This window comes from Schistocerca gregaria, chromosome 2, assembly GCF_023897955.1.
Source record: "Schistocerca gregaria isolate iqSchGreg1 chromosome 2, iqSchGreg1.2, whole genome shotgun sequence".
Classification (NCBI taxonomy): domain Eukaryota; kingdom Metazoa; phylum Arthropoda; class Insecta; order Orthoptera; family Acrididae; genus Schistocerca; species Schistocerca gregaria.
Genome location: NC_064921.1, coordinates 728,870,068 through 728,895,551, shown reverse-complemented (window position 1 = coordinate 728,895,551; position 25,484 = coordinate 728,870,068). Strand labels below are relative to the sequence as shown.

Genomic DNA, 25,484 nt, shown 5'->3' with positions numbered 1-25,484 from the left:
GGTAGAGAAAGGACAACATTGTTTTATTTCATGGCCAATTTAATGTTATTTTTCTCCAGATCCTTTTTTTAAATTAGTTAATACTTTTGTCAAATTCATTATTATTGTCAAATTTGATGTATTTTTGACAGTTTGGTATCATTTTCTGCCAAACACAGTGCAATTTTTTTTGTCAAATATGGTGATTTTTCTTGCCAAATGTCTTTTTTTTGGCAAAGATCAATGCTACTTTTTGCCACACTCAGTGTTTTTTTAAATATTTGTTGTTACTTTTTGCCAGATTTGGTGGTCCGTTTTTGCTAAATTCGGTGCTATTTTCACTGTCACATTGAAGTTCATTGTGTGAAAATAGAGGTGTCCGTTTAAGATTACACATGAGCCCCAGCCTTACAGAAATTAGAAGTCAAAATGCAGTTTTAACATTCAGTAAATCTAATTTACTGGTGACATCGGAGCTTTCTGCCTGCTGGAAGAAATTCACGACTGTGTATGAATGTTAACCCCCCCCCCCCCCCCCCTCACACATCACAACCAAAGAAAGTTCCCATACTTCACTGGTTTATGTGGGAAAGAAGACTTACATTCATAACCACGACTGTCAAAAAGAAATTACCGCATTATTGATACATTACTAGAATTAAGTCTTTACATTTACTTACATTGCTCTAATTGTGCCATAAATTTGTACTTTCACTTGATATACACCCACCTTTTTCATCATGCATACAAAATCTGATATACGGAGGAACATATGAGAAGAGACTAGTCCTCAATGCTTGTGATTGGTTGCAGGGTTCTGTCGTAGTCACAGCTGCAATAAAATTTTTTTGTTATTTCTCTATAGCTTCGAACAGAGAGCATATTAATATTGAGCTTCTTAGTTATCTGATCTTACCTTCTACTTTGATAATCCTTTTTGATGATGTGTCATTAAGTGAAATTGATCCCAAAGATTCACCTACAACAGAGGGAGTGTTCGAATCTGTGGATACAGTTGTTAGGCTGCTAACTGCTGAACGAGTATCTGGAAGAAAATTTTTTTTAAAGTTGAGATATTCAATGCATTCGAGTAATTAAAATATAGTACTGATGTAAGGAATCTTCTATTCACACTTGAGACCTGCTATTTTCACAACACTAAACAAATATTGTAGTAGCACAAAAATTTATATTGACCACGATATTCCACACCAGAGTGAGACACGAAACAGTCTTATTTCATTTTATATTGAATGTTAGGTTCCGTATTATTCATGCAATGTGAATTTCTATGTTTCACATATGCATCAAGTATGATAGCTGGCAAAGTGGAGAACCTCAAGCAATATACATCACTATTACAGTGAGGACAGACTACGTTGCTCAACATAATGTCTTTTGTGATACCCAGTATTCACAAAAAGAAGCATTATTACCAAGTCATCATTAAATGATTTGCATACCTCAGTTTCAGTTTTGTGCACAGATTAGGTATATGTAAGTTTTTATCTGCACTGGCCTGAGATAGTGCACAAACTCAAAAAGATGAATATTATTTCACAATGACTTAGTAAGAAGTTGTAATTGGTAATGATACCAGTTAGGCGACCCCAGGCAAAAATGCACTACAAACAAATTTTACAAGATGGTCAACATGTTTCCTTAAGGCAATATGCCTCGATTGTGTAATAGTAAGAACACTGCTAGGTTTTGAACAAATATTTCTCCAGAGCTCTAAAGCAAAAATCGTCAGAAAGCTAGCAAAGTTCTCAAAATAATAATTACTTCTTCTAAATGACGATCTTTTAAAATTCAAGGAAGCTTAATGCCAAACTGTCATTTACAAAGTAATGACGTATTGTACCGGTAGTTGTTAATTGGTGATATTTCTAACAATTTATGGTTTAAACTGTGTCAATATTTTATTTTGTGTGAATTATACAAGGGGCTTTGAAAGAAAAAAAAGAAGGCTAATCACTCTCACAGTTTCTACACCTGAATAAATTTAAATTGAAGACAGAAGAGTCAAAAAATAAAATACATGTTGTGCACAAAATAGGCAATAGATATTCAAAAATAGATAAGTGCAAAGTAATCAATAGCCACTACAGAAACAGCTTTTAGTACAGGACTGGAAATTCTAATTGTGATTTAAACACAGTTGATTGTAAAACTTTGAACAGCAAAATTAATAAATTTGGAACACACACTGAAATCTTGGTATTTCATGAAAATAATTGTTTCTAAGGTAGTAGAGGAGATATTGTTTCATCACTGTATGCTGCTGCAATTATAAAGCTGCCAAAGCCTGGCACCTAGATTGCATGCAATAAGAGAAACAACAATCTTCAGAGTTGCAAAAGTCTAAAATGATAGGTATAGCTGACAAAAGAACTGAATGACCATAACATTTTTCTTTGGCTTAGTCACATACCATTATAGCTAAACCTTCAAGTTCATATCGACTCAAGAAAATAAGATCATGAAAGTTTTTGTTAACTCTTCTGCACCCAAAAAGCTATTTTTCAGTCAGAAATTGATTCATGATGAAGAATCTCTTATCTTTTAAACTGGGCATGGGAAATCTAAGGTGACCTGCTGGCCTGATTCACATACTTAAGCTCACAGGCTGCCAGGTTACATTATGCGACAGCAGCACTCTTAGCATATAAAGTCAAAACTATAGCATCCGTGATATTAACATTATGGGGTAACACACTGACAAGACAGCTACGCCTTTCCTGACGTATCATGACAACAAACTACATATTTTTAAGAGCACATAAAATTAATGTTCATCCTCTTTTCAGATGTTTACATTTTTGTGTGTGTCGTGACTACTGTTTATTTATGGAAGACATTTTACAATAACTGTATTAAAAAATTTCAATGCAAAATTCTGCAACACTGTTTCTAAAGAAACAATGTTCATGACATGAAAATAAATGTAAATGCTAAGCATATTGAAATGTAATCACAGAAAAATAAATGCCTACCAGAGCAACTGGTTGTAGCTACTTAATCATAAATAACTTCAGTTCCAACAACTGCAGTGTTCTAATATATCCCCAACAGACAGGAATTATTTACTAGTGTTAATACAAGAAAGCCCAGAAAAACAAAATATGGCAATGAGATACGCAATCCCAGTTGACAAGCAATCGTGAGTAACTTTGTGATTTTTGGCCACAAGCAGGTTATCTGAGTGTGTGAAAGTGTGTTACTGTCCACAAACACTACTGACAAGCATTTTTTAAATATTTGTCCAAAAATACTTTGATGACTGATTGCATAGGCATAGTTTGTTTCTGTAACACTAATTAAGAACGATGGACCTTGGCGTCGTTGGGGAGGCCTGCATGCCTCAGCAATACAGACAGCTGTGTCGTAAGTACAACCACAAGAGAGGGATATCTGTAGGAAGGCCACACAAGCATGTGGTTCCAGAAGGGGGCAGCAGCCTTTTCAGTAGTTGCAGGGGCAACAGTCTGGATGATTGACTAATATGGCCTTGTAACATTAACCAAATTGGCCTTGCTGTGCTGGTATTGCAAACGGCTGAAAGCAAAGGGGAAACTACAGCTAGAATTCCCCCCCCCCCCCTCCCCGAGGGCATGCACCTCTGTTGTATGGTTAAATGATGGTGTTGTAATCTTGGGTAAAATATTCCCGAGGTAAAATAGTCCCCCATTTGGATCTCCAGATGGCGACTACTCAGGAGGATATCATCTTCAGGAGAAATAAGACTGGCATTCTACAAATTGGAGCATGGAATGTTAGAGCTCCTAATTGGGCAGGTAGGTTAGAAAATTTAAGAAGTGAAATGGATAAGTTGAAGTTAGATGTAGTGGGAATTAGTGATGTTCGGCGGCAGGAGGAACAGGACTACTGGTCAGGTGAATACTGGGTTACAAATAGAAGGTCAAATAGGGGCAATAAAGGAGTGGGTTTAATAATTAGTAAGAAAATTGGAATGCGGGTCAGATACTATGAATAGCATATTGAATGTATTCTCATAGCCAAGATAGATACAAAGGGCACACCTACCACAGTGGTACAAGTTTACATGCCAACTATATCCGCAGATGAAGAGCTGTACAATAAGATTAAAGAAATAATTCAGACAGTTAAAGGAGATGAAAATATAATTGTGATAAGGGACTGAAATTTGATAGTAGGAAAAGGAAGACAAGGAAAAATAGTAGATAAATATGGACTAGGGGCACGGAACGAAAGAGGCAGCTGCCTGGTAGGGTTTTGAACAGAGCATAATCATCACTGATACACTGTTTAAAAACCATAAAAGAAGGCTGTATACCTGGAAGAGAACTGGAGACACCGGGAGGTTTCAGATCGATTATATAACACACATATTTAGGAACCAGATTTTAAACTGTGAGACACTTCCAGGGGCAGATGTGGTCTGACCAAAACTTATTACTTAAGAATTGTATATTAAAACGGAAGAAATTGGAATAAAGGCAGGAAATTAAAGAGATGGAACACGGATTAGTTGAAAGAACCAGAAGTAGTTTTAAGTTTCAGTGAGAGCATTCAGAAACGGTTAACTAGAAGAGAGGAAAGGAATACAGAAGAAGATGAATGGGTAGCTTTAAGAGAGGAAAGGAATACAGTAGAAGATGAATGGGTAGCTTTAAGAGAGGAAAGGAATACAGTAGAAGATGAATGGGTAGCTTTAAGAGAGGAAAGGAATACAGTAGAAGATGAATGGGTAGCTTTAAGAGAGGAAAGGAATACAGTAGAAGATGAATGGGTAGCTTTAAGAGAGGAAAGGAATATAGCAGAAGATGAATGGGTAGCTTTAAGAGATGAAATTGTGAAGGCAGAAGAGGATCAAATGAGTAAAAAGATAAGGCTTAGTGGAAATCCTTGGATAATAAGAGATATTAAATTTAACTGGTGAAAGGATGAAATTTAAGAAATTTAAAAAATGCGCAGCAAATGAAGCACGCGAAAGGGAATACATACTTTTAAAAGACAAGATTGGTAAGAAGTGCAAAATTGCTAAGCAGGGAAGGCTAGAGGACAAATGTACGGTTTTAGAAGCATATTTCAGGAAACGTAGATACCACATACAGGAAAACTAAAGAAGACTTTGGGAAGCAAAAATACCTGTATTAATATAAAGAGCTCAGATGATAACCCAGTCCTAAGCAAGGGAAAATGAGATGGGAGATTGGATACTACGAGAAGAATTTGACTAAGCTCTGAAAGATCAACGATGAAACAAGGCCTCGGAGTAAACAATATTTTGCCAAAGCTACCGATAGCCTTGGTAGAGCAATCTGGCGTGCAAAATGTATGAGACAGGCAAAAGGCTATTTACAAATTGTACAAAAATGAGACGACAGTTATAAGAGTCTAGGGCATGAAAGAGAAGCAGCACCTCGGAAAGGAGTGAGGAGGGTTGTAGCTAATTCCTTATGTTATTCAATATGTACATTGAACAACCAGTGAAGGAAATCAAATAAAAACTGGTATAGTAATGAAAGTCCATGGGGAGTGGGGGTTGCCGATGACACTGTAATTCTGTCACAAACAGCAAAGAACTCTGAAGAGCAATTGAATGGAATGAACAGTGTCATGAAAGAAGGATATAAGATGAACATCAACAAAAGCAAAACAAGGAATATGGAATGTAGTCTAATTAAATCAGGGAATGCTGAGGGAATGAGATTAGAAAATGAGACACTTGAAGTGTTAGATGAATTTTGCTATTTAGGCAGCAAAATAACTGAGAACTGGAATTTGTTAACATCAAATATAGATTTAAGTGTTAGGAAGTTTTTTTGAAGGTACTTGTTGGAAGCGTAGACTTAAATGGAAGTGACATATGGGCAATAAACACTTTTTAACTAAAGAGAATAGAAGCTTCGAAATGTGGTGCAACAGGAGAATGCAGATCAGATGGGGTGATCATGTAAATAATGAGGAAGTAGATAACAGAATTGGGGAGACCAAAAAATCTGTTGCACAACTTTAACAAAAGAAGGGATCTGTTGATTGAACACATTCTGAGACAACAAAGGATCAACAATGTAGTATTGAAGGGAATTGTGTGTGTGTGTGTGTTTTGCATGGCATCAATGCTGTTCATTAGTATTTCTAATATTGACTGTCATTTTATTAATACATTGACATACATATTGAACATGAGAAGGCCCCATAAATTCTCTTCGACATTTCTACCTTTACAGATGATAGGCACCAGGCTTCGCAGTATTCATGAGATGCGATAACAGCACCTCTAATGCTTAAGTTAAGAGGTATAGCATCTGTGACATTAAGTTTATGGATAATATATTTTAAAATTAAACATAAGAAAGCAACACGTGAAATACAATGGCTTTGTCAAAATAAGATAAGCAGGCCATACACTGATCAGCCAGAACATAGTGACACCCGCCTAATAGCCAGTATGTCCACCTTTGGCATGAATAACAGCAGTAATGCCATGTTCATTTTCACTCCAGGTGTTCAGTTGGGTTCAGATCTCTCGAGTTTGAGGGGGGGGGGGGGGGGGGAGAGCACATCAATTGAAACTCGCCACTGTGTTCCTTGAACCACTCCATTGCACCCCTGGCGTTGTGATGTAGCATATTATCTTTCTGAAAAATGTCGTTGCCGTTGGGCATACACGGTCTGCAAACAGTGTACGATACTCCTTGGCTTTTATGGTGCCTTGACAATCTCCACTGGACCCACAGATGACCATGTAAATTGTTCCAGAGAATAATGGAGGTGACGTCTGCTTGTCTCCATCCCACAGTACAAGTGTCAAGGAGCAGTTCCCTTGGGAGACAACGGATTCGTGCCCTCCCATCAGCATGATGAAGGAGGTATGGAATTCATCAGGCCATGCAATGCTCTGCCACTGTGACAATGTCCAGTGCCTATGGTCACATGCTCATTTCAGTCATAATTGCTGATGTTGGTTTGCATTTTAACACTGGCACATGCATGGGTCATCAGCTGCAGAGGCCTATCATTGGAGTTGTCGCTGCACTGGGTGTTCAGACACACTTGTACTCTGACCAACATTAAAGTTTGACATTAGTTCCGCAACAGTTCGCTGCCTGTCTGCTCAGTGTACAATGCTCGACATCTATAATGAGATGTAGCCACCCAGCCCCATGACATTTGGACATGGTTTCACTTTGGTTTAATCACATGTTGAAGACACTCACCACAGCACTCCTCTGACACTCAACGTGTCATGCAGTTTCTGAAGTGCTTGTACTGAGCCTCTGGGCCATCACATTCTGCCCTTAAACTCATATATATTGTGCACCTTCCTCATTCTACATACGGACAACATGCTCACTGATACTACATGCACCGTGTGTGCGCGTGCGTGAGAGGGGGGTGTATGGAGGGGAGGAGGAGGAGGGAAAGAGGGGGTGGGTGGGAGAGGAGGGGGAGAGGGAGGGTGGGAGAGGGGGTGGAAATTAGAGATGTGGGGGAGGAGAGGAGAGAAGGAGAGGGGTGAGGGAGGTGCGAGTCAGGGGGGGGTGCGAGGCAGGGGGGGTGCGAGGCAGGGGGGGGGGGGGTGCGAGGCAGGGGGGGTGCGGAGAGAGGGGGGGGGGTGCGGAGAGAGGGGGGAGGGCGGAGAGAGGGGGGAGGGCGGAGAGAGGGGGGAGGGCGGAGAGAGGGGGGAGGGCGGAGAGAGGGGGGAGGGCGGAGAGAGGGGGGAGGGCGGAGAGAGGGGGGAGGGCGGAGAGAGGGGGGAGGGCGGAGAGAGGGGGGAGGGCGGAGAGAGGGGGGAGGGCGGAGAGAGGGGGGAGGGCGGAGAGAGGGGGGAGGGCGGAGAGAGGGGGGAGGGCGGAGAGAGGGGGGAGGGCGGAGAGAGGGGGGAGGGCGGAGAGAGGGGGGAGGGCGGAGAGAGGGGGGAGGGCGGAGAGAGGGGGGAGGGCGGAGAGAGGGGGGAGGGCGGAGAGAGGGGGGAGGGCGGAGAGAGGGGGGAGGGCGGAGAGAGGGGGGAGGGCGGAGAGAGGGGGGAGGGCGGAGAGAGGGGGGAGGGCAGAGGGAGGTGGAGGGGGGACAGGGTGAGAGAGAGAGAGAGAGAGAGAGAGAGAGAGAGAGAGAGAGAGAGAGAGAGAGAGAGAGTTGTGCCTTGCTTCCTGGTAGGTCATCGCAAAAACTTACACCTTTTTGAGAACACATATCATCTTGCATAGAAACTCATGTGAAAAAACATCAACTTTGTCTACATCCGATACACGAGACACACAAATTTTGTCATCAACTTTTAGGAAAACCGCCTTTAATGCCTGGTATTCTGGCCAAAGATAGCAGTCATGTGTACGAGGTGTGCTTGCTCATGTGAATGTGTGCATAGCTCAGTTGTATAATAGTCTTCTTGCTGTGCTTTTCTGCAGCTTAATATGTCACTTTTAGGGTGAGTGGCAACCTATCGCTATTGTAATATTGTTGATATTCCAAGCTGGACTTTCCACTGTTTGATTTAAAGTTGTTAAAGTCCTTAAAAATTCAACAGCAGTTAAATGTGATATATCTGAGCTTGAATTTTTACACAAGATTGTTCATATATAGATTTCAATCGCTGACATGAGTCTTAAGGCATTTTCCAGTCTGTCACTGTTAACCTTTTACATATAGTGCATTTATTTATTTTAAAGAGAGAGGAAAATTGTTCACACTTAAGTGTGCTTCCAAAAAGACAAATTTCCTTTCTTGCAAATGATCTCAATTGTGTAACTTTATTTTTTCTCCATGAAATATAAAATACTGCCAGGCCATAGATTTTAAAGAAAAAATTATGAAGTGCAACAAGTCCCACTTAAAAGGTTTTCTGGCGCTTTCTATGTCACGTTTTGAAGTATTAGCAAATATGGAAAACGTGCTGTCTAACAGTTGCCAGCTCTCATCTGCATTTACCACAAGCACATCTTGGTCCGAAAAGCTTCCAGATGGCTGCTTGATTAGTGAGCTAACTGGCTCGGCTTCCGAAGTTTGTTATTTAAGTCATTTAAATAACCTGTGATTTCAAACAAAGACTAACTCTGCTTCAGTCAATGACAAATGATCTCTCTTTAACAGTCAAAAAATCTGCTATTGCTTGTTGAAGGTCATAAAAATGTTTCAGTATTTTGCCCTTACTCAGTCATTTCACTCGGCAACGGTAAATGAAATTTTCATGATTGGAACATACATCCTCCAAATATTGATTGAACTGGCAATGATGTAGTACATGGGACTCTATAAAACTGATGCTGAAGAATTGTTACAATAGCTTTCTCAATATTTAATTCAATAGATTTTTCATTTAATATGCCAATAAAATCTTTTCATGAACCGACCATCAAAGATGCCTAATCATACACTCCAGAGAGTTGTCTCCATGGTAAATTGAATGTGTCACTAATTTTTTTTTCTATACTTCAAAATGTAAATCATACAAAATTGCTTTTTCATATGATATTCTTTCACAACAGACAGTGATTCACCATACAAGCAAATGGTTTTATTTCTGTAAATAATGACGAAATAATCCTCCATCCATTTCTCCTGGCGACATTCAGCATGTAGTTTCCTCTTCTTAATGCTAGACATTTTTCAAATTCAGTAATCATACACAGAAACACTTGCACAAATTAACAAACAACTTGCACAGAACTTTATGTTTAAGCCAGCAACAGATAATTGTTTGTTCATGAAGTTGATGCTGCTGTTCAAACCAGCACTTTTCAGAAATAGATGGTAATTTCTGTACTAATGTCACCTACTGCCATCTGTGATCTATCACGATGTAGCAGACACACACACGCAAGCACATGGGCCGTAACTTTGTGCTAAGCCTGAAAATGTGTGTCTGTTGCTCAAATGCAGTCATGCTGAAATGGATTGAATATGTGCAGAGTAAGCATTTATCTTTGTCATGAGCTCCAAAAATGATGTGAGCCATTTGAAAACGTTTCCCTGGTGGACTGCAATGCAGGCACATCTCTCCCTCCCCACAAATTTGTTCATCATGCCAGATAGATGCCAATCACAGGCCAGATCTGGCCTGCGGACTGCCAGTTGCCAACATGGATTTTAAATCAAGTGCTGATTACAGACCCAACACTCTTAAAATAAATTACATTTCAAAATAGTGCTTCAATCTGTAGATGGCACCAATGTTTCTTCAAAATAAATCATCAACTTTATCCATCATTACAAAATCCTGTTGTCTACAAAGAGTGTCTTGCTTAATGATCTTCATTGTAAACCCTAAAAACGTGACTACATTTATTTTGAAATCAATGCTCGAATTACCTTCCTCACTGTCTTCTGCTGGCTCACCTTTACTGTCACCATCTTCTCCACTGTAACTGAAACCAAAACAAGTTTATCTGTGAGTGTGTGTTCTGAAACTGCTAAGGAGAAAAAGATACAGAAGTTAATGTGGAACAGCAAAATAGGACCCACTCGTAGGCAGCTTAAGAGAAAATGTCCAGATCAAAGATCAGTTTAACAAAATCAACAACGTAAGTGAAACAATTAATTGCAAATTATTAACACTAACATAAGCAAAGATAGGAGCAGATGTTGTTGTTGTCTTCAGTCCTGAGACTGGTTTGATGCAGCTCTCCATGCTACTCTATCCTGTGCAAGCTGCTTCATCTCCCAGTACCTACTGCAACCTACATCCTTCTGAATCTGCTTAGTGTACTCATCTCTCGGTCTCCCTCTACGATTTTTACCCTCCACGCTGCCCTCCAATGCTAAATTTGTGATCCCTTGATGCCTCAAAACATGTCCTACCAACCGATCCCTTCTTCTAGTCAAGTTGTGCCACAAACTTCTCTTCTCCCCAATCCTATTCAATACCTCCTCATTAGTTACGTGATCTATCCACCTTATCTTCAGTATTCTTCTGTAGCACCACATTTCGAAAGCTTCTATTCTCTTCTTGTCCAAACTAGTTATCGTCCATGTTTCACTTCCATACATGGCTACACTCCAAGCAAATACTTTCAGAAACGACTTCCTGATACATAAATCTATATTCGATGTTAACAAATTTCTCTTCTTCAGAAACGCTTTCCTTGCCATTGCCAGTCTACATTTTATATCCTCTCTACTTCGACCATCATCAGTTATTTTACTTCCTAAATAGCAAAACTCCTTTACTACTTTAAGTGTCTCATTTCCTAATCTAATTCCCTCAGCATCACCCGATTTAATTTGACTACATTCCATTATCCTCGTTTTGCTTTTGTTAATGTTCATCTTATATCCTCCTTTCAAGACACTGTCCATTCCGTTCAACTGCTCTTCCAAGTCCTTTGCCGTCTCTGACAGAATTACAATGTCATCGGCAAACCTCAAAGTCTTTATTTCTTCTCCATAGATTTTAATACCTACTCCGAATTTTTCTTTTGTTTCCTTAACTGCTTGCTCAATATACAGATTGAATAACATCGGGGAGAGGCTACAACCCTGTCTCACTCCTTTCCCAACCACTGCTTCCCTTTCATGCCCCTCGACTCTTATTACTGCCATCTGGTTTCTGTACAAATTATAAATAGCCTTTCGCTCCCTGTATTTTACCCCTGCCACCTTTAGAATTTGAAAAAGAGTATTCCAGTCAACATTGTCAAAAGCTTTCTCTAAGTCTACAAATGCTAGAAACGTAGGTTTGCCTTTTCTTAATCTTTCTTCTAAGATAAGTCGTAAGGTCAGTATTGCCTCACGTGTTCCAACATTGTGACGGAATCCAAACTGATCCTCCCCGAGGTCTGCATCTACCAGTTTTTCCATGCAGATACATATTCAAAAACATTTGCTAGTACAAGCTTTGACCAAAAATCACATCTAAACATCCAATGTAACAAAAGATAAGACCTTGCGCTAAACAGATATGACACTGCTATTTAGCTCATTAAGGCTGCATTATAATTTTCCACAAGATGAAAGCATCAAAGAGAACTTAAATGATTATATATATATATATATATATATATATATATATATATATATATATATATATATATGCCTTCAAAGTAGCACTACTCAATAACTGTTGGTTAATTGTTAGGCTATCACATAAAAAAATATTAATGTACAAGACAAAAAAGAACCGAAGATAGTACATAAAACTAGTGCATTCAGGACACTAAATATTTTAATTTTCCCTCATGAACAGGATATACCTTACTAGAAGAAACAGTATAGTCTGACCTTGACCCAGGAAGGAAAGGCGAGCATCATTTTGCGATTTCTGACCATTGTTTTATCTAGACCCTGGAATATACTGTCTACAATAAGCCCACTGAATGCTAATGCATATTCATCTTATATTACAATATTACTCTGAGTTCGCAAACGCTACAGCCAATGCACTTCACTAATGATGGGAGCTGATGAACTGAAAATTACTATTAGAAAAATGTGAGGCCACAGCACCACAATACTGACAGATCCTGAAAAGTAGTTAATGCCATCAACTTTGACAGAACTTGGACAAATATGATGGTTAAAATTTTCAGATGGTGTGCTGATGTGATGAGAAAGCTATTTGAGAAACAGGCAGCAGTACGACTGCGAATTAAGTATTACTGCATACCAGTTCTCCCAAGAGTGTCACAAGGCTTAGACCACAACACACTATTATTGTTCTCATTTACCAATGACATCTGACTAGTACTATCTTCCTGTAAATATCATTTTTATTGCAATTACCTCCCATTTTACGTGAGATCCAAACCAGAAGACATCAACACTGTCATTATCCAAAATGGCTCTGAGCACTATGGGACTTAACATCTGAGGTCATCAGTCCCCTAGAACTTAGAACTACTTAAACCTAACTAAACTAAGGACATCACACACATCCATGCCCGAGGCAGGATTCGAACCTGTGACCATAGCGGTCGCGCGGTTCCAGACTGAAGTGCCTAGAACCGCTCTGCCACAAAGGCCGGCATCATTATCCATATGAATGGTATCTTTCTTCGGTGTTCATATGGGCAAATAGCCTAAATACTGAAAAGACAAGCAATTTTAATACACCATAAGAAGTTAATCAGCTCAGAATTCTGTGATCAACTGTTCCCAATTGTTCTCTGTTGAATTATAACACCATATTTTGGATGGGCACCTCAATTGGGAAGAAAATACTGTTGCCATGTGCAGGATGACTTCTGTGGCTAACCTTTAATATGGGCCATCCACACACTGCATTTGTTTGCTGCATAGCAAGATACAGATTTATTAGTAGAAAATACAGAATTTTAATATGGACCTATGGGTCCACCTTTATGGGGTTGGGGGATTGATTTGGGGGGAAGAGACCAAACTACGAGGTCATTGGTCTCATCAGATTAGGGAAGGATGGGGAAGGTAGTCGGCCATGTCCTTTCAAAGGAATCATCCCAGCATTTGCCTGAAGCGATTTAAGAAAATCACGGAAATCTAAATCAGGATTGCCAGACGCAAGATTGAATCGTCATCCTCCCGAATGGGAGTTCAGTGTGCTAACCACTGCGCCACCTCGCTCGGTTCCATCTTTATGCAAAAGGCTTGTGTTATAACAAATAATAAGTGTTCTGCATCAAGGCAGACCCACAATCCCATATTGTTTTTTATGCAAATACAGACAAATGGGAGAGTTTCCAGATAAAATTACACAGAAATTTGTTTGATATGATTGTCACACACAAATTATATGCATTGTGACGAGGGCCCTCTGTTCATATTCTGCTATTGCAGTATATTGGCATTTGTATGTTAATGATTTATTCTGAAAGGCAGAATGTGGTGTTGGTGGCTGACTGATAAGAAAACTCTCATTGTATGGGTGGCCTATCTTCATTTGCTGCCATCTTGATGTTTCCGTTATTGATGCATGAAATTAGGCACCTTTTCTGTTGAAGCGTATATTATTCGATCTTAATTTCTCTTAACCTGTCACAGTACTGGCTGTGAAAAATAGGTAGTAATGTAAGCTCCCATAATACCTGTAGCAAGTGTCGCACAGGAACTTCTAACAGTGGACTTAAGGGGTCATGTACCACAATCCCAAAGTAAAGCTGAACATCTTGGAAGGCAAACATAGTATAAGTTGCCACATTTCATGTTCTTGTAAGTAACCAATGAGAAATATCAAATCAGATGATGTAAACATGAGATAGCACTCCCTCTTGAGGAGAAACATGATTTCCGTCTGTTGAATTTTCACCTATGGCAAGCAAACGACTTTTGTTCCAGTGACCTTGTTCTTGCGGATTACGAAAACAATATGATGAAGTCATATCGAATAGATTCACAGCCAAAGAACAAAAATGTGCAAGATGTGGTTGAGCTGTGAGACTCATTGCTTCTAAGAAAGGTACAGACCTGAAATGGAGCTGCAAAAAGGACGACCGCTGAGTAAACTGCAGCATTAGAAACATTCTTGGTTTGCAGGAAGCAAATTAGGTATCACAAAAATTTTGCATTTAACATATCTAAGGGTTAAACAGGGTAGACTTACATAGGTGAACTGCATATGACAGAAAAGAAGGTAGTGAATTGGAAAAGCCTTTGTAGAGAAGTGAGTGTGAAACAAGGAAAAAAGTTTGGTGGTGGAAATTGACGAAGCAATTTTTGTTCGATAGCTGCTTCATGTTTTCACGGCGTAAAGACTCTACTGTAAAATTTCGGGCATACAGCCGCATAAATTCAGCTTCTTCTAATATTTCAGCTGAATACTGTCCAGCCATCTTCAGAATGAGCTGACGTGACTAATGCTCCAGCACTTGCTCCGTCGTTTTAAACTCGAGAGCCCAACCACAGTATATGTGGCCAAAGATATACAAGGTGCTACAGACTTACAACCAAATAAATCTGCGGTGGTAGAGCACTGTATTCACACTAGGCACTCTATGGTTATGATAATGTCAAAATTTTAGCCTTGACTTCATCTTTCTGGGACTCAGTAGTGAAAGAAGCAACTGAAATTCAGTTGGAGATGAGTTTAACTATAGAGAAAGTGGCTTCAGCTTGGACAAATCATGGAATCCACCAATTTCTGTAAGTAAATCACAAAGACATCAAGATGACACAGATCTCCGTGACACATAGATATCACTGTGTGGACTGACTGCGCAGCCGTAGATTTAATTTCCATGCATATGCTACACCTCTTTCAGTCATTCCTCAGTTGCACCTATATTATTATTATTATTATTATCATCATCATCATTATTCACAGGAAAATACAGGATGTAATGTGATGATATTATGAAAGGGATGTTGCTACCCACAATATGACACAGATGCTGGGTCACAGATAGGCACAACAAAAAAGACTGTCAGGAAATACACTTTTGGCCAACAAGCCTTCATCAGAAATAGAAAAACACACACACACACACACACACACACACACACACACACACACACACACACACACAGTCTCTAGCTGCTGAGACAGACTTACTTTCTGGCAGTCTTTTTCTTGTGCCTACCTGCAACTCAGCGCATTTGCTATAATCCTTTTAGTATTATTGGAGATGTGGTCTGTATGTGCGACTAAGTAGGTCTATTTGTTTTTGTTCTTTGTGTGTTTCACTTCATTTTATTTATGGAGCATCATCAGTGGCCTGTAACACATGAAGTTTCATAAATAAAAGGAAGCAAAATGCATATGGCATAAAAACAGCTTTCTATTTAGTTTCACAGATGGACCATATCCCCAAGAATATAATAATCATAAAACCTGTGTTTCTGTGAAAATCCAATTTCATTGCACTATGATACATAGTAAGCCATAGAATGTTATTATGTTAAAATGCAATATTTGTTTTCCCACGATCCAAACTAATTCACTGGCTCTAACAATCAGCTTCTCTGCCCTCTTAGCTTCCCACAAGAACTCATGGCAGACATTTCCAGATGTTCCAGAATATTTTCACACGGAAGGTGTAACATAAGGTTGTGCAATAAATCATTCCAAATCTCCCTTTCAAATGGTTCAAATGGCTCTGAGCACTATGGGACTAAACATCTTAGGTCATCAGTCCCTTAGAACTTAGAACTACTTAAACCTAACTAACCTAAGGACATCACACAATACCCAGCCATCACGAGGCAGAGAAAATCCCCGACACCGCCGGGAATCGAACCCGGGGACCCAGGCGTGGGTAGCGAGAACGCTACCGCACGACCACGAGATGTGGGCCAAAGTCTCCAGTTATTGGGATATAATCCAACAGGGCACAAGTAGTTGAACATTTTAACAGAATTAATCACGAACGGTTGTCCTTTGCATCTGTAAAATCCATGATTGCAGTCAGACAAGGTAAGTGAATATCAAACTAATGTTTAAATCATCAACTTCTGTCTGCATACACTCCAGTACCCCCCCCCCCCCCCCCATCATAGATTAAATACCTATTGTATAATAATCATCACAAGTCTAACTTATCTAGTATGCCAACTGTGCCCATCCATTAACATCCATTAAACTTTTCCAAAATACTCCTACATTGCTACTGCCCCCCCCCCCCTTTCTGGAACAGGTCAGAATGCCTGGTTAGATGGAATTTGATATACTATTACATTCAAGCATAAGGTAACTTCCTTTTGACAACATAATTACTTTTCTATAATGAAAATTAACATAAGTAGCCATTTCTTACTGTATGGATAAATGATTATGGCGCCCTCTTGGGTAAAATATTCCGGAGGTAAAATTAGTCCCCCAATTCAGATCTCCAGGTGGGGACTACTCAGGAGGACATTGTTATCAGGAAAAAGAAAACTGGCGTTCTACGGATCGGAGCGTGGAATGTCAGATCCCTTGACCGGGCAGGTAGATTAGAAAATTTAAAAAGGGAAATGGATAGGTTAAAGTTAGATATAGTGGGAATTAGTGAAGTTTGGTGGTAGGAGGAACAAGACTTTTGGTCAGGTGAATACAGGGTTATAAACACACAATCAAATAGGGGTAATGCAGGAGTGGGTTTAATAATGAATACAAAAAATCGGAGTGCGGGTAAGCTACTACAAACAGCATAGTGAACGCATTATTGTGGTCAAGATAGACACGAAGCACACGCCTACTACAGTAGTACAAGTATATATGCCAACTAGCTCTGCAGATGACGAAGTAATTGAAGAAATGTATGATGAAATAAAAGAAATTATTCAGATAGTGAAGGGTGATGAAAATTTAATAGTCATGGGTGACTGGAATTCGAGAGTAGGAAAGAGGAGAGAAGGAAACATAGTAGGTGAATATGGATTGGGGCTAAGAAATGAAAGAGGAAGCCGCCTGGTAGAGTTTTGCACAGAGCATAACTTAAACATAGCTAACACCTGGTTCAAGAATCATGAAAGAAGGCCGTATACATGGAAGAATCCTGGAGATACTAAAAAGTATCAGATAGATTATATAATGGTAAGACAGAGATTTAGGAACCAGGTTTTAAATTGTACGACATTTCCAGGGGCAAATGTGGACTCTGACCACAATCTATTGGTTATGAACTGTAGATTAAAACTGAAGAAACTGCAAGAAGGTGGGAATTTAAGGAGGTGGGATCTGGATAAACTGACAGAACCAGAGGTTGTACAGAGTTTTAGGGAGAGTATAAGGGAACAATTGACAGGGATGGTGGAAAGAAGTACAGTAGAAGAAGAATGGGTAGCTACGAGGGGTGAAGTAGTGAAGGCAGCAGAGAATCAAGTAGGTAAAAATACGAGGGCTAGTAGAAATCTTTGGGTAACAGAAGAAATATTGAATTTAATTGACGAAAGGAGAAAATAAAAAAAAATGTAGTAAATGAAGCAGGCAAAAAGGAATACAGATGTCTCAAAAATGAGATTGACAGGAAGTGCAAAGTGACTAAGCAGGGATGGCTAGAGGACAAATGTAAGGATGTAGAGGCTTATCTCACTAGGGGTAAGATAGGTACTGCCTACAGGAAAATTAAAGAGACCTTTGGAGAAAAGAGGACCACTTGCATGAATATCAAGAGCTCAGATGGAAACCCAGTTGTAAGCAAAGAAGCAGAAAGCTGGAAGGAGTATATAGAGGGTCTATACAAGGGCGATGTACTTGAGGACAATATTATGGAAATGGAAGAGCATGTAGATGAAGATGAAATGGGAGAGATGATACTGCGTGAAGGGTTTGACAGAGCACTGAAAGACCTGAGTCGAAACAAGGCCCCCGGAAGTAGACAACATTCCATTAGAACTACTGACGGCCTTGGGAGAGCCAGGCCTGACAAAACTCTACCATCTGGTGAGCAAGATGTATGAAACAGGCGAAATACCCTCAGACTTCAAGAAGAATATAATAATTCCAATCCCAAAGAAAGGAGGTGTTGACAGATGTGAAAATTACCGAACTATCAGTTTAATAACTCACAGCTGCAAAATACTAACGCGAATTCTTTACAGACGAATGGAAAAACTGGTAGAAGCCGACCTCGGGAAAGATCAGTTTGGATTCCGTAGAAATGTTGGAACACGTGAGGCAATACTGACCTTACGACTTACCTTAGAAGAAATATTAAGGAAAGGCAAACCTACATTTCTAGCATTTCTAGACTTAGAGAAAGCTTTTGGCAATGTTGACTGGGATACTCTCTTTCAAATTCTAAAGGTGGCAAGGGTAAAATACAGGGAGCGAAAGGCTATTTACAATTTGTACAGAAACCATATGGCAGTAATAAGAATCGAGGGGCATGAAAGGGAAGCAGTGGTTGGGAAGGGAGTGAGACATGGTTGTAGCCTATCCCCGAGGTTATTCAATCTATACATTGAGCAAGCAGTAAAGGAAACAAAAGCAAAATTCAGAGTAGGTATTAAAATCCATGGAGCAGAAATAAAAACTTCGAGGTTCGCCGATGACATTGTAATTCTATCAAAGACAGCAAAGGACGGAAGTGCAGCTGAACGGAATGGACAGTCTTGAGAGGAGGATATAAGATGAACATCAACAAAAGCAAAACGAGGATAATGGAATGTAGTCGAATTTAAGTCGGGAATTGTTGGTTTCCGTGTGGGATGTAATCTCTCTTATAATATGCTATCTGTGTACTGTAAATAAGAAAGATGCCTGGTTAGATGGAAGAGAGGTCCTAATGGTCCTAATCTCATGAGGAAAGATAAAACTATTATTTGTATAAAGCACTGTATGTATGTCAGGGATCTCCTCCAAACCCCTGTGCTGATTTCAACCAAATTTGGCACAGAAACAGTAGGCCTCACAAGTATTAGCACTATGGAGTTTATACCCTCCTAGCTTCATTAGGAGTGAAAATATACAGGCAAAGACTTGTTTCTTCCCCAGTCTCTTGCATATAGACTACCCTGCATGACAGCTACACTAAGTGGGAACAGTATTGGTCTGCCAAAATTACCTGCTTTGCAGGAGAGCCTACATGTCTGGGGCAAGAAATAGTTTTCCGGACCACAAAATGATGCCTGCCCTGCACGACAGGTGTGTTGTGGTTGTTGTATCAGCCTGCTGTATCGAACAATATTGCAGGGGCTACATGTGCCAATGAGCATGGTTCGCAACAGGTTGAAATGGATAGGGGAGGGGACAGATAGGGGGGGGGGGGAAGGAAAAGTAAAGACGGGGAGATGAATGAGGCAGGAGGAAGGCACAGAGCAGTAGTGGGCAGGTGGAAAATAAAGAGTGGGAGTAGGAAATGGAAAGAGAGAGGGGAGAAGGATATTGTTGGATGGAAGGGTTAGAGGGAGATATAGTCTAGGATAGGAGGTGGAGGAAAGGACAGAGAGATGGGGAGGAGGAGATGAAGAGAGAGAGGGTGGGGAGGTTGAGATAGAGAAGGGAGAATGACGTGGACAGATAGAGGGTTGAAGAGATGGATGAGGAGGGGTGTTCAATATACACGTCAAAAGGTTATGCAGGCTAAGTTGTGGAGAAACGCTAGTAAGTAAACAAAAAACTCCTTAACACCATAATTTTTTCACAGATTATGTTTCAAAACCCACAAACTACGCAACTTTGTAAAACACTTGTTGTATATAAATATACTTCAAAATAACACAATAATAAGTTACGAACTCTTGCAGAGTGCTGTAATTACAATCTGTAATACATTTGTGCACAAAATAAGTGATGAAAGTTGAAAAATTAAATATTCTTTTTGGTGCTGTAGGAAAGTTCATATGGAATGTAAATAGTTTTGGATTAAAATAGACCACTCATAGAAAATCAGAAGCATTAGTGTCAATGCTATTTTTCGAAAGGTGGACCGAGTGTAGCGGCCGGTTTTCTGGTTAGAAATGTGGGGATGAGAGCTGTCATGATTGTAGAGCAGCATGCGGGAAACTGCACTGAATATGACATGGGGATATGAATGTGGAGGTGGTGACAGGACAGAGGAAGGGGAAACTGGTGGAGAGTATGGGGACTACAGGTTATTGTATGCTGAGGCCAGCCAGAACGATTATGAGCACAGAATATATAAGGGTAACTCCCATCTATGTAGTTCGGAAAAGCTGGTGATGTAGGGAAGGGTCCAGATGGATTGGGTTGTGAAGTAGCCACCGAAATTTAGCATGCTGTGCTTGGCTGCATATTAAGACAGGGTGGGTGGTCAACTATGTTTCTGACAACAGTTATGTAGTGGCCATTCCATTCATCCTGGTGGACAGCTGGTCAGCTGCCATACAAATATATTTTAGTGAAGTAGTAGTGAGGTATTCATGGTCAAAGGAAGGTAGATGATGACGAGGCTGTGTGTTTTTGGTGTAAGGGACACGAGTGTTGTGAAGACGTATTACTTGTTGGTGACTTAGCTCTGTATTATCGTAAATAAAGTGTTGACCTCAAATGAAAAGACTACACATTGATCTTGCCAAAAGCTGAGAAGCAACTCTTCTTGGTGTTGTAGCTCTCTGGGGCACTCTGGTGTGTGTGTGTGTGTGTGTGTGTGTGTGTGTGTGTGTGTGTGTGTGTGTGTGTGATCACACAGGTAGCAGGGGTTGTGTGGCGTGGACCGGGTGTGTTTTTTTTGTTAAATGGCCTCGGGCAAATATAGAAAGGGCAGCAGCCTCAAAGGGTGCGGGGTAAAGTCAGGACATGCGGGGGCTAAGCAGCAATCGGTATTTTAATTGTAAACTGTCGGAGCTGCATTGGTAAAGTACCGGAACTTCAAGCGCTGATAGAAAGCACCGAAGCTGAAATCGTTATAGGTACAGAAAGCTGGCTAAAGCCAGAGATAAATTCTGCCAAATTTTTGCAAAGGCACAGACGGTGTTTAGAAAGGATAGATTGCATGCAACCGGAGGTGGCGTGTTTGTCGCTGTTAGTAGTAGTTTATCCTGTAGTGAAGTAGAAGTGGATAGTTGCTGTGAATTACTATGGGTGGAGGTTACACTCAACAACCGAGCTAGGTTAATAGTTGGCTCCTTTTATCGACCTCCCGACTCAGCAGCATTAGTGACAGAACAACTGAGAGAAAATTTGGAATACATTTCACATAAATTTTCTCAGCATGTTATAGTCTTAGGTGGAGATTGCAATTTACCAGATATAGACTGGGACACTCAGAAGATTTTTAGGACGGGTGGTAGGGACAGAGCAACGAGTGACATTATACTGAGTGCACTATCCGAAAATTACCTCGAGCAATTAAACAGAGAACCGACTCGTGGAGATAACATCTTGGACCTACTGATAACAAACAGACCCGAACTTTTCGAATCTGTAAGTGCAGAACAGGGAATCAGTGATCATAAGGCCATTGCAGCATCCCTGAATATCGAAGTTAATAGGAATATAAAAAACGGGAGGAAGGTTTATCTGTTTAGCAAGAGTAATAGAAGGGAGATTTCAGACTACCTAACAGATCAAAACGAAAGTTTCTGTTCCGACACTGACAATGTTGAGGGTTTATGGAAAAAGTTCAAGGCAATCGTAAAATGCGTTTTAGACAGGTACGTGCCAAGTAAAACTGTGAGGGACGGGAAAAACCCACTGTGGTTCAACAACAAAGTTAGAAAACTACTGCGAAATCAAAGAGAGCTTCACTCCAAGTTTAAACGCAGCCAAAACCTCTTAGACAAACAGAAGCTAAACGATGTCAAAGTTAGTGTAAGGAGGGCTGTCTGTGAAGCGTTCAGTGAATTCAAAAGTAAAATTCTATGTACCAACTTGACAGAAAATCTTAGGAAGTTCTGGTATTACATTAAATCAGTAAGTGGCTCGAAACAGCACTCCGGGATGATGATGGCATTGAAACAGAGGATGATACGCGTAAAGCTGAAATACTAAACACCTTTTTCCAAAGCTGTTTCACAGAGGAAGACCGCACTGCAGGTCCTTCTCTAAATCCTCACACAAACGAAAAAATGGCTAACATCGAAATAAGTGTCAAAGGAATAGAAAAGCAACTGGAATCGCTCAACAGAGGAAAGTCCACTGCACCTGATGGAATACCAATTCAAGTCTACACAGAGTACCCGAAATAAGTTGCACCCCCCCCCCCCCCCCCCAACAGTCGTGCACCGCAAATCTCTAGAGGAACAGAAGGTTCGAAATGATTGGAAAAGAGCATAGTTCCAGTCTTCAAGAAGGGTCGTTGAGCAGACGCGCAAAACTATAGACCTATATCTCTGACGTCTATCTGTTGTAGAATTTTAGAACATGTTTTTTGCTAGTGTATCATGTCATTTATAGAAACCCAGAATCTACTTTGTAGCAATCAACATGGATTCCGGAAACAGTGATCGTGTGGGACCCAACTCGTTTATTTGTTCATGAGACCCAGAAAATATTAGATACAGGCTCCTAGGTAGATGCTATTTTCCTTGACTTCCGGAAGGCATTCGATACAGTTCCGCAATGTCGCCTGATAAACAAAGTAAGAGCCTACGGAATATCAGACCAGCTATGTGGCTGGATTGAAGAGTTTTTAGCAAACAGAACACAGCACGTTGTTATCATTGGAGACACGTCTACAGACATTAAAGTAACCTCTGGCGTGCCACAGGGGAGTGTTATGGGACCATTGCTTTTCACAATATACACTCCTGGAAATGGAAAAAAGAACACATTGACACCGGTGTGTCAGACCCACCATACTTGCTCCGGACACTGCGAGAGGGCTGTACAAGCAATGATCACACGCACGGCACAGCGGACACACCAGGAACCGCGGTGATGGCCGTCGAATGGCGCTAGCGGCGCAGCATTTGTGCACCGCCGCCGTCAGTGTCAGCCAGTTTGCCGTGGCATACGCAGCTCCATCGCAGTCTTTAACACTGGTAGCATGCCGTGACAGCGTGGACGTGAACCGTATGTGCAGTTGACGGACTTTGAGCGAGGGCGTATAGTGGGCATGCGGGAGGCCGGGTGGACGTACCGCCGAATTGCTCAACACGTGGGGCGTGAGGTCTCCACAGTACAGCGATGTTGTCGCCAGTGGTCGGCGGAAGGTGCACATGCCCGTCGACCTGTGACCGGACCGCAGCGATGCACGGATGCACGCCAAGACCATAGGATCCTACGCAGTGCCGTAGGGGGCGTGAGGTCTCCACAGTACAGCGATGTTGTCGCCAGTGGTCGGCGGAAGGTGCACGTGCCCGTCGACCTGGGACCGGACCGCAGCGATGCACGGATGCACGCCAAGACCGTAGGATCCTACGCAGTGCCGTAGGGGACCGCATCGCCACTTCCCAGCAAATTAGGGACACTGTTGCTCCTGGGGTATCGGCGAGGACCATTCGCAACCGTCTCCATGAAGCTGGGCTACGGTCCCGCACACCGTTAGGCCGTCTTCCGCTCACGCCCCAACATCGTGCAGCCCGCCTCCAGTGGTGTGGCGACAGGCGTGAATGGAGGGACGAATGGAGACGTGTCGTCTTCAGTGATGAGAGTCGCTTCTGCCTTGGGGCCAATGATGGTCGTATGCGTGTTTGGCGCCGTGCAGGTGAGCGCCACAATCAGGACTGCATACGACCGAGGAACACAGGGCCAACACCCGGCATCATGGTGTGGGGAGCGATCTCCTACACTAACCGTACACCTCTGGTGATCATCGAGGGGACACTGAATAGTGCACGGTACATCCAAACCGTCATCGAACCCATCGTTCTACCATTCCTAGACCGGCAAGAGAACTTGCTGTTCCAACAGGACAATGCACGTCCGCATGTATCCCGTGCCACCCAACTGCTCTAGAAGGTGTAAGTCAACTACCCTGGCCAGCAAGATCTCCCGATCTGTCCCTCATTGAGCATGTTTGGGACTGGATGAAGCGTCGTCTCACGCGGTCTGTACGTCCAGCACGAACGCTGGTCCAACTGAGGCGCCAGGTGGAAATGGCATGGCAAGCCGTTCCACAGGACTACATCCAGCATCTCTACAATCGTCTACATGGGAGAATAGCAGCCTGCATTGCTGCGAAAGGTGGATATACACTGTACTAGTGCCGACATTGTGCATGCTCTGTTGCCTGTGTATATGTGCCTGTGGTTCTGTCAGTGTGATCATGTGATGTATCTGACCCCAGGAATGTGTCAATAAAGTTTCCCCTTCCTGGGACAATGAATTCACTGTGTTCTTATTTCAATTTCCAGGAGTGTATATACATGACCTAGTAGATGGTATCAGAAGTTCCATGCGGCTTTTCACGGATGATGCTGTAGTATACTGAGAAGTTGCAGCATTAGAAAATTGTAGCGAAATGCGGGAAGATCTGCAGCGGATAGGCACTTTGTGCAGGGAGTGGCAACTGACCTTTAACATAGACAAATGTAATGAATTGTGAATACATAGAAAGAAGGATCCTTTACTGTACGATTATATGATAGCGGAACAAACACTGGTAGCAGTTACTTCTGTCAAATATCTGGCCGTATGCATGCGAAACGATTCTAAGTGGAATGATCATATAAAATAAATTGTTGGTAAGGCGGGTACCAGGTTGAGATACATTGGGAGAGCCCTTAGAAAATGTAGTCCATCAACAAAGGAGGTGGCTTACAAAACACTCGTTCGACCCATACTTGAGTATTGCTCATCAGTGTGTGATTCGTACCAGATCGGGTTGACAGAGGAGATAGAGAAGATCCAAAGAAGAGCGGCGCATTTCGTCACAGGGTTATTTGTAAACCGTGATAGCGTTACGGAGATGTTTAACAAACCTAAGTGGCAGACTCTGCAAGAGAGGCGCTCTGCATCGCGGTGTAGCTTGCTCGCCAGGTTTCAAGAGTGTGCGTTTCTGGATGAGGTATCGAATATATGCTTCCCTTACTTATATCTCCCGAGGAGATCACAAATGTAAATTTAGATAGATTCAAGCGCAAACGCAGGCTTTCAGACAGTCGTTCTTCCCGCAAACCATACGCGACTGGAACAGAAAAGGGAGGTAATGACAGTGGCACGTAAAGTGCCCTCCGCCACACACCGTTGGGTGGCTTGCGGTGTATAAATGTAGATGTAGATGTAGAAGCTGTTGAGGTAGTTGGATTTTGGTTTTGGTCACAGGCCCTCCTATTACTAGGCC

General features: G+C 41.4%; 1 protein-coding gene across 11 annotated transcripts in view; it reads right to left on the bottom strand.

Moving 5' to 3' along the window:
• Nucleotides 1–25,484, bottom strand: part of LOC126334859 (tubulin monoglutamylase TTLL4-like) — a 189,593-nt gene that overhangs the window by 138,264 nt on the left and 25,845 nt on the right. For all 11 annotated transcript variants that reach the window (XR_007564781.1, XM_049997533.1, XM_049997529.1 and 8 more), the window contains exons 4-6: nt 10,279–10,334; nt 896–1,024; nt 710–811 (exon numbers count right to left, since the gene is read on the bottom strand). Coding sequence is in view for 10 of the 11 variants with exons in the window: in XM_049997533.1 (XP_049853490.1) it covers nt 710–811; nt 896–1,024; nt 10,279–10,334 (287 nt within the window). In the remaining variant the exon portion in view is untranslated. The remainder of the gene's footprint in view (nt 1–709; nt 812–895; nt 1,025–10,278; nt 10,335–25,484) is intronic.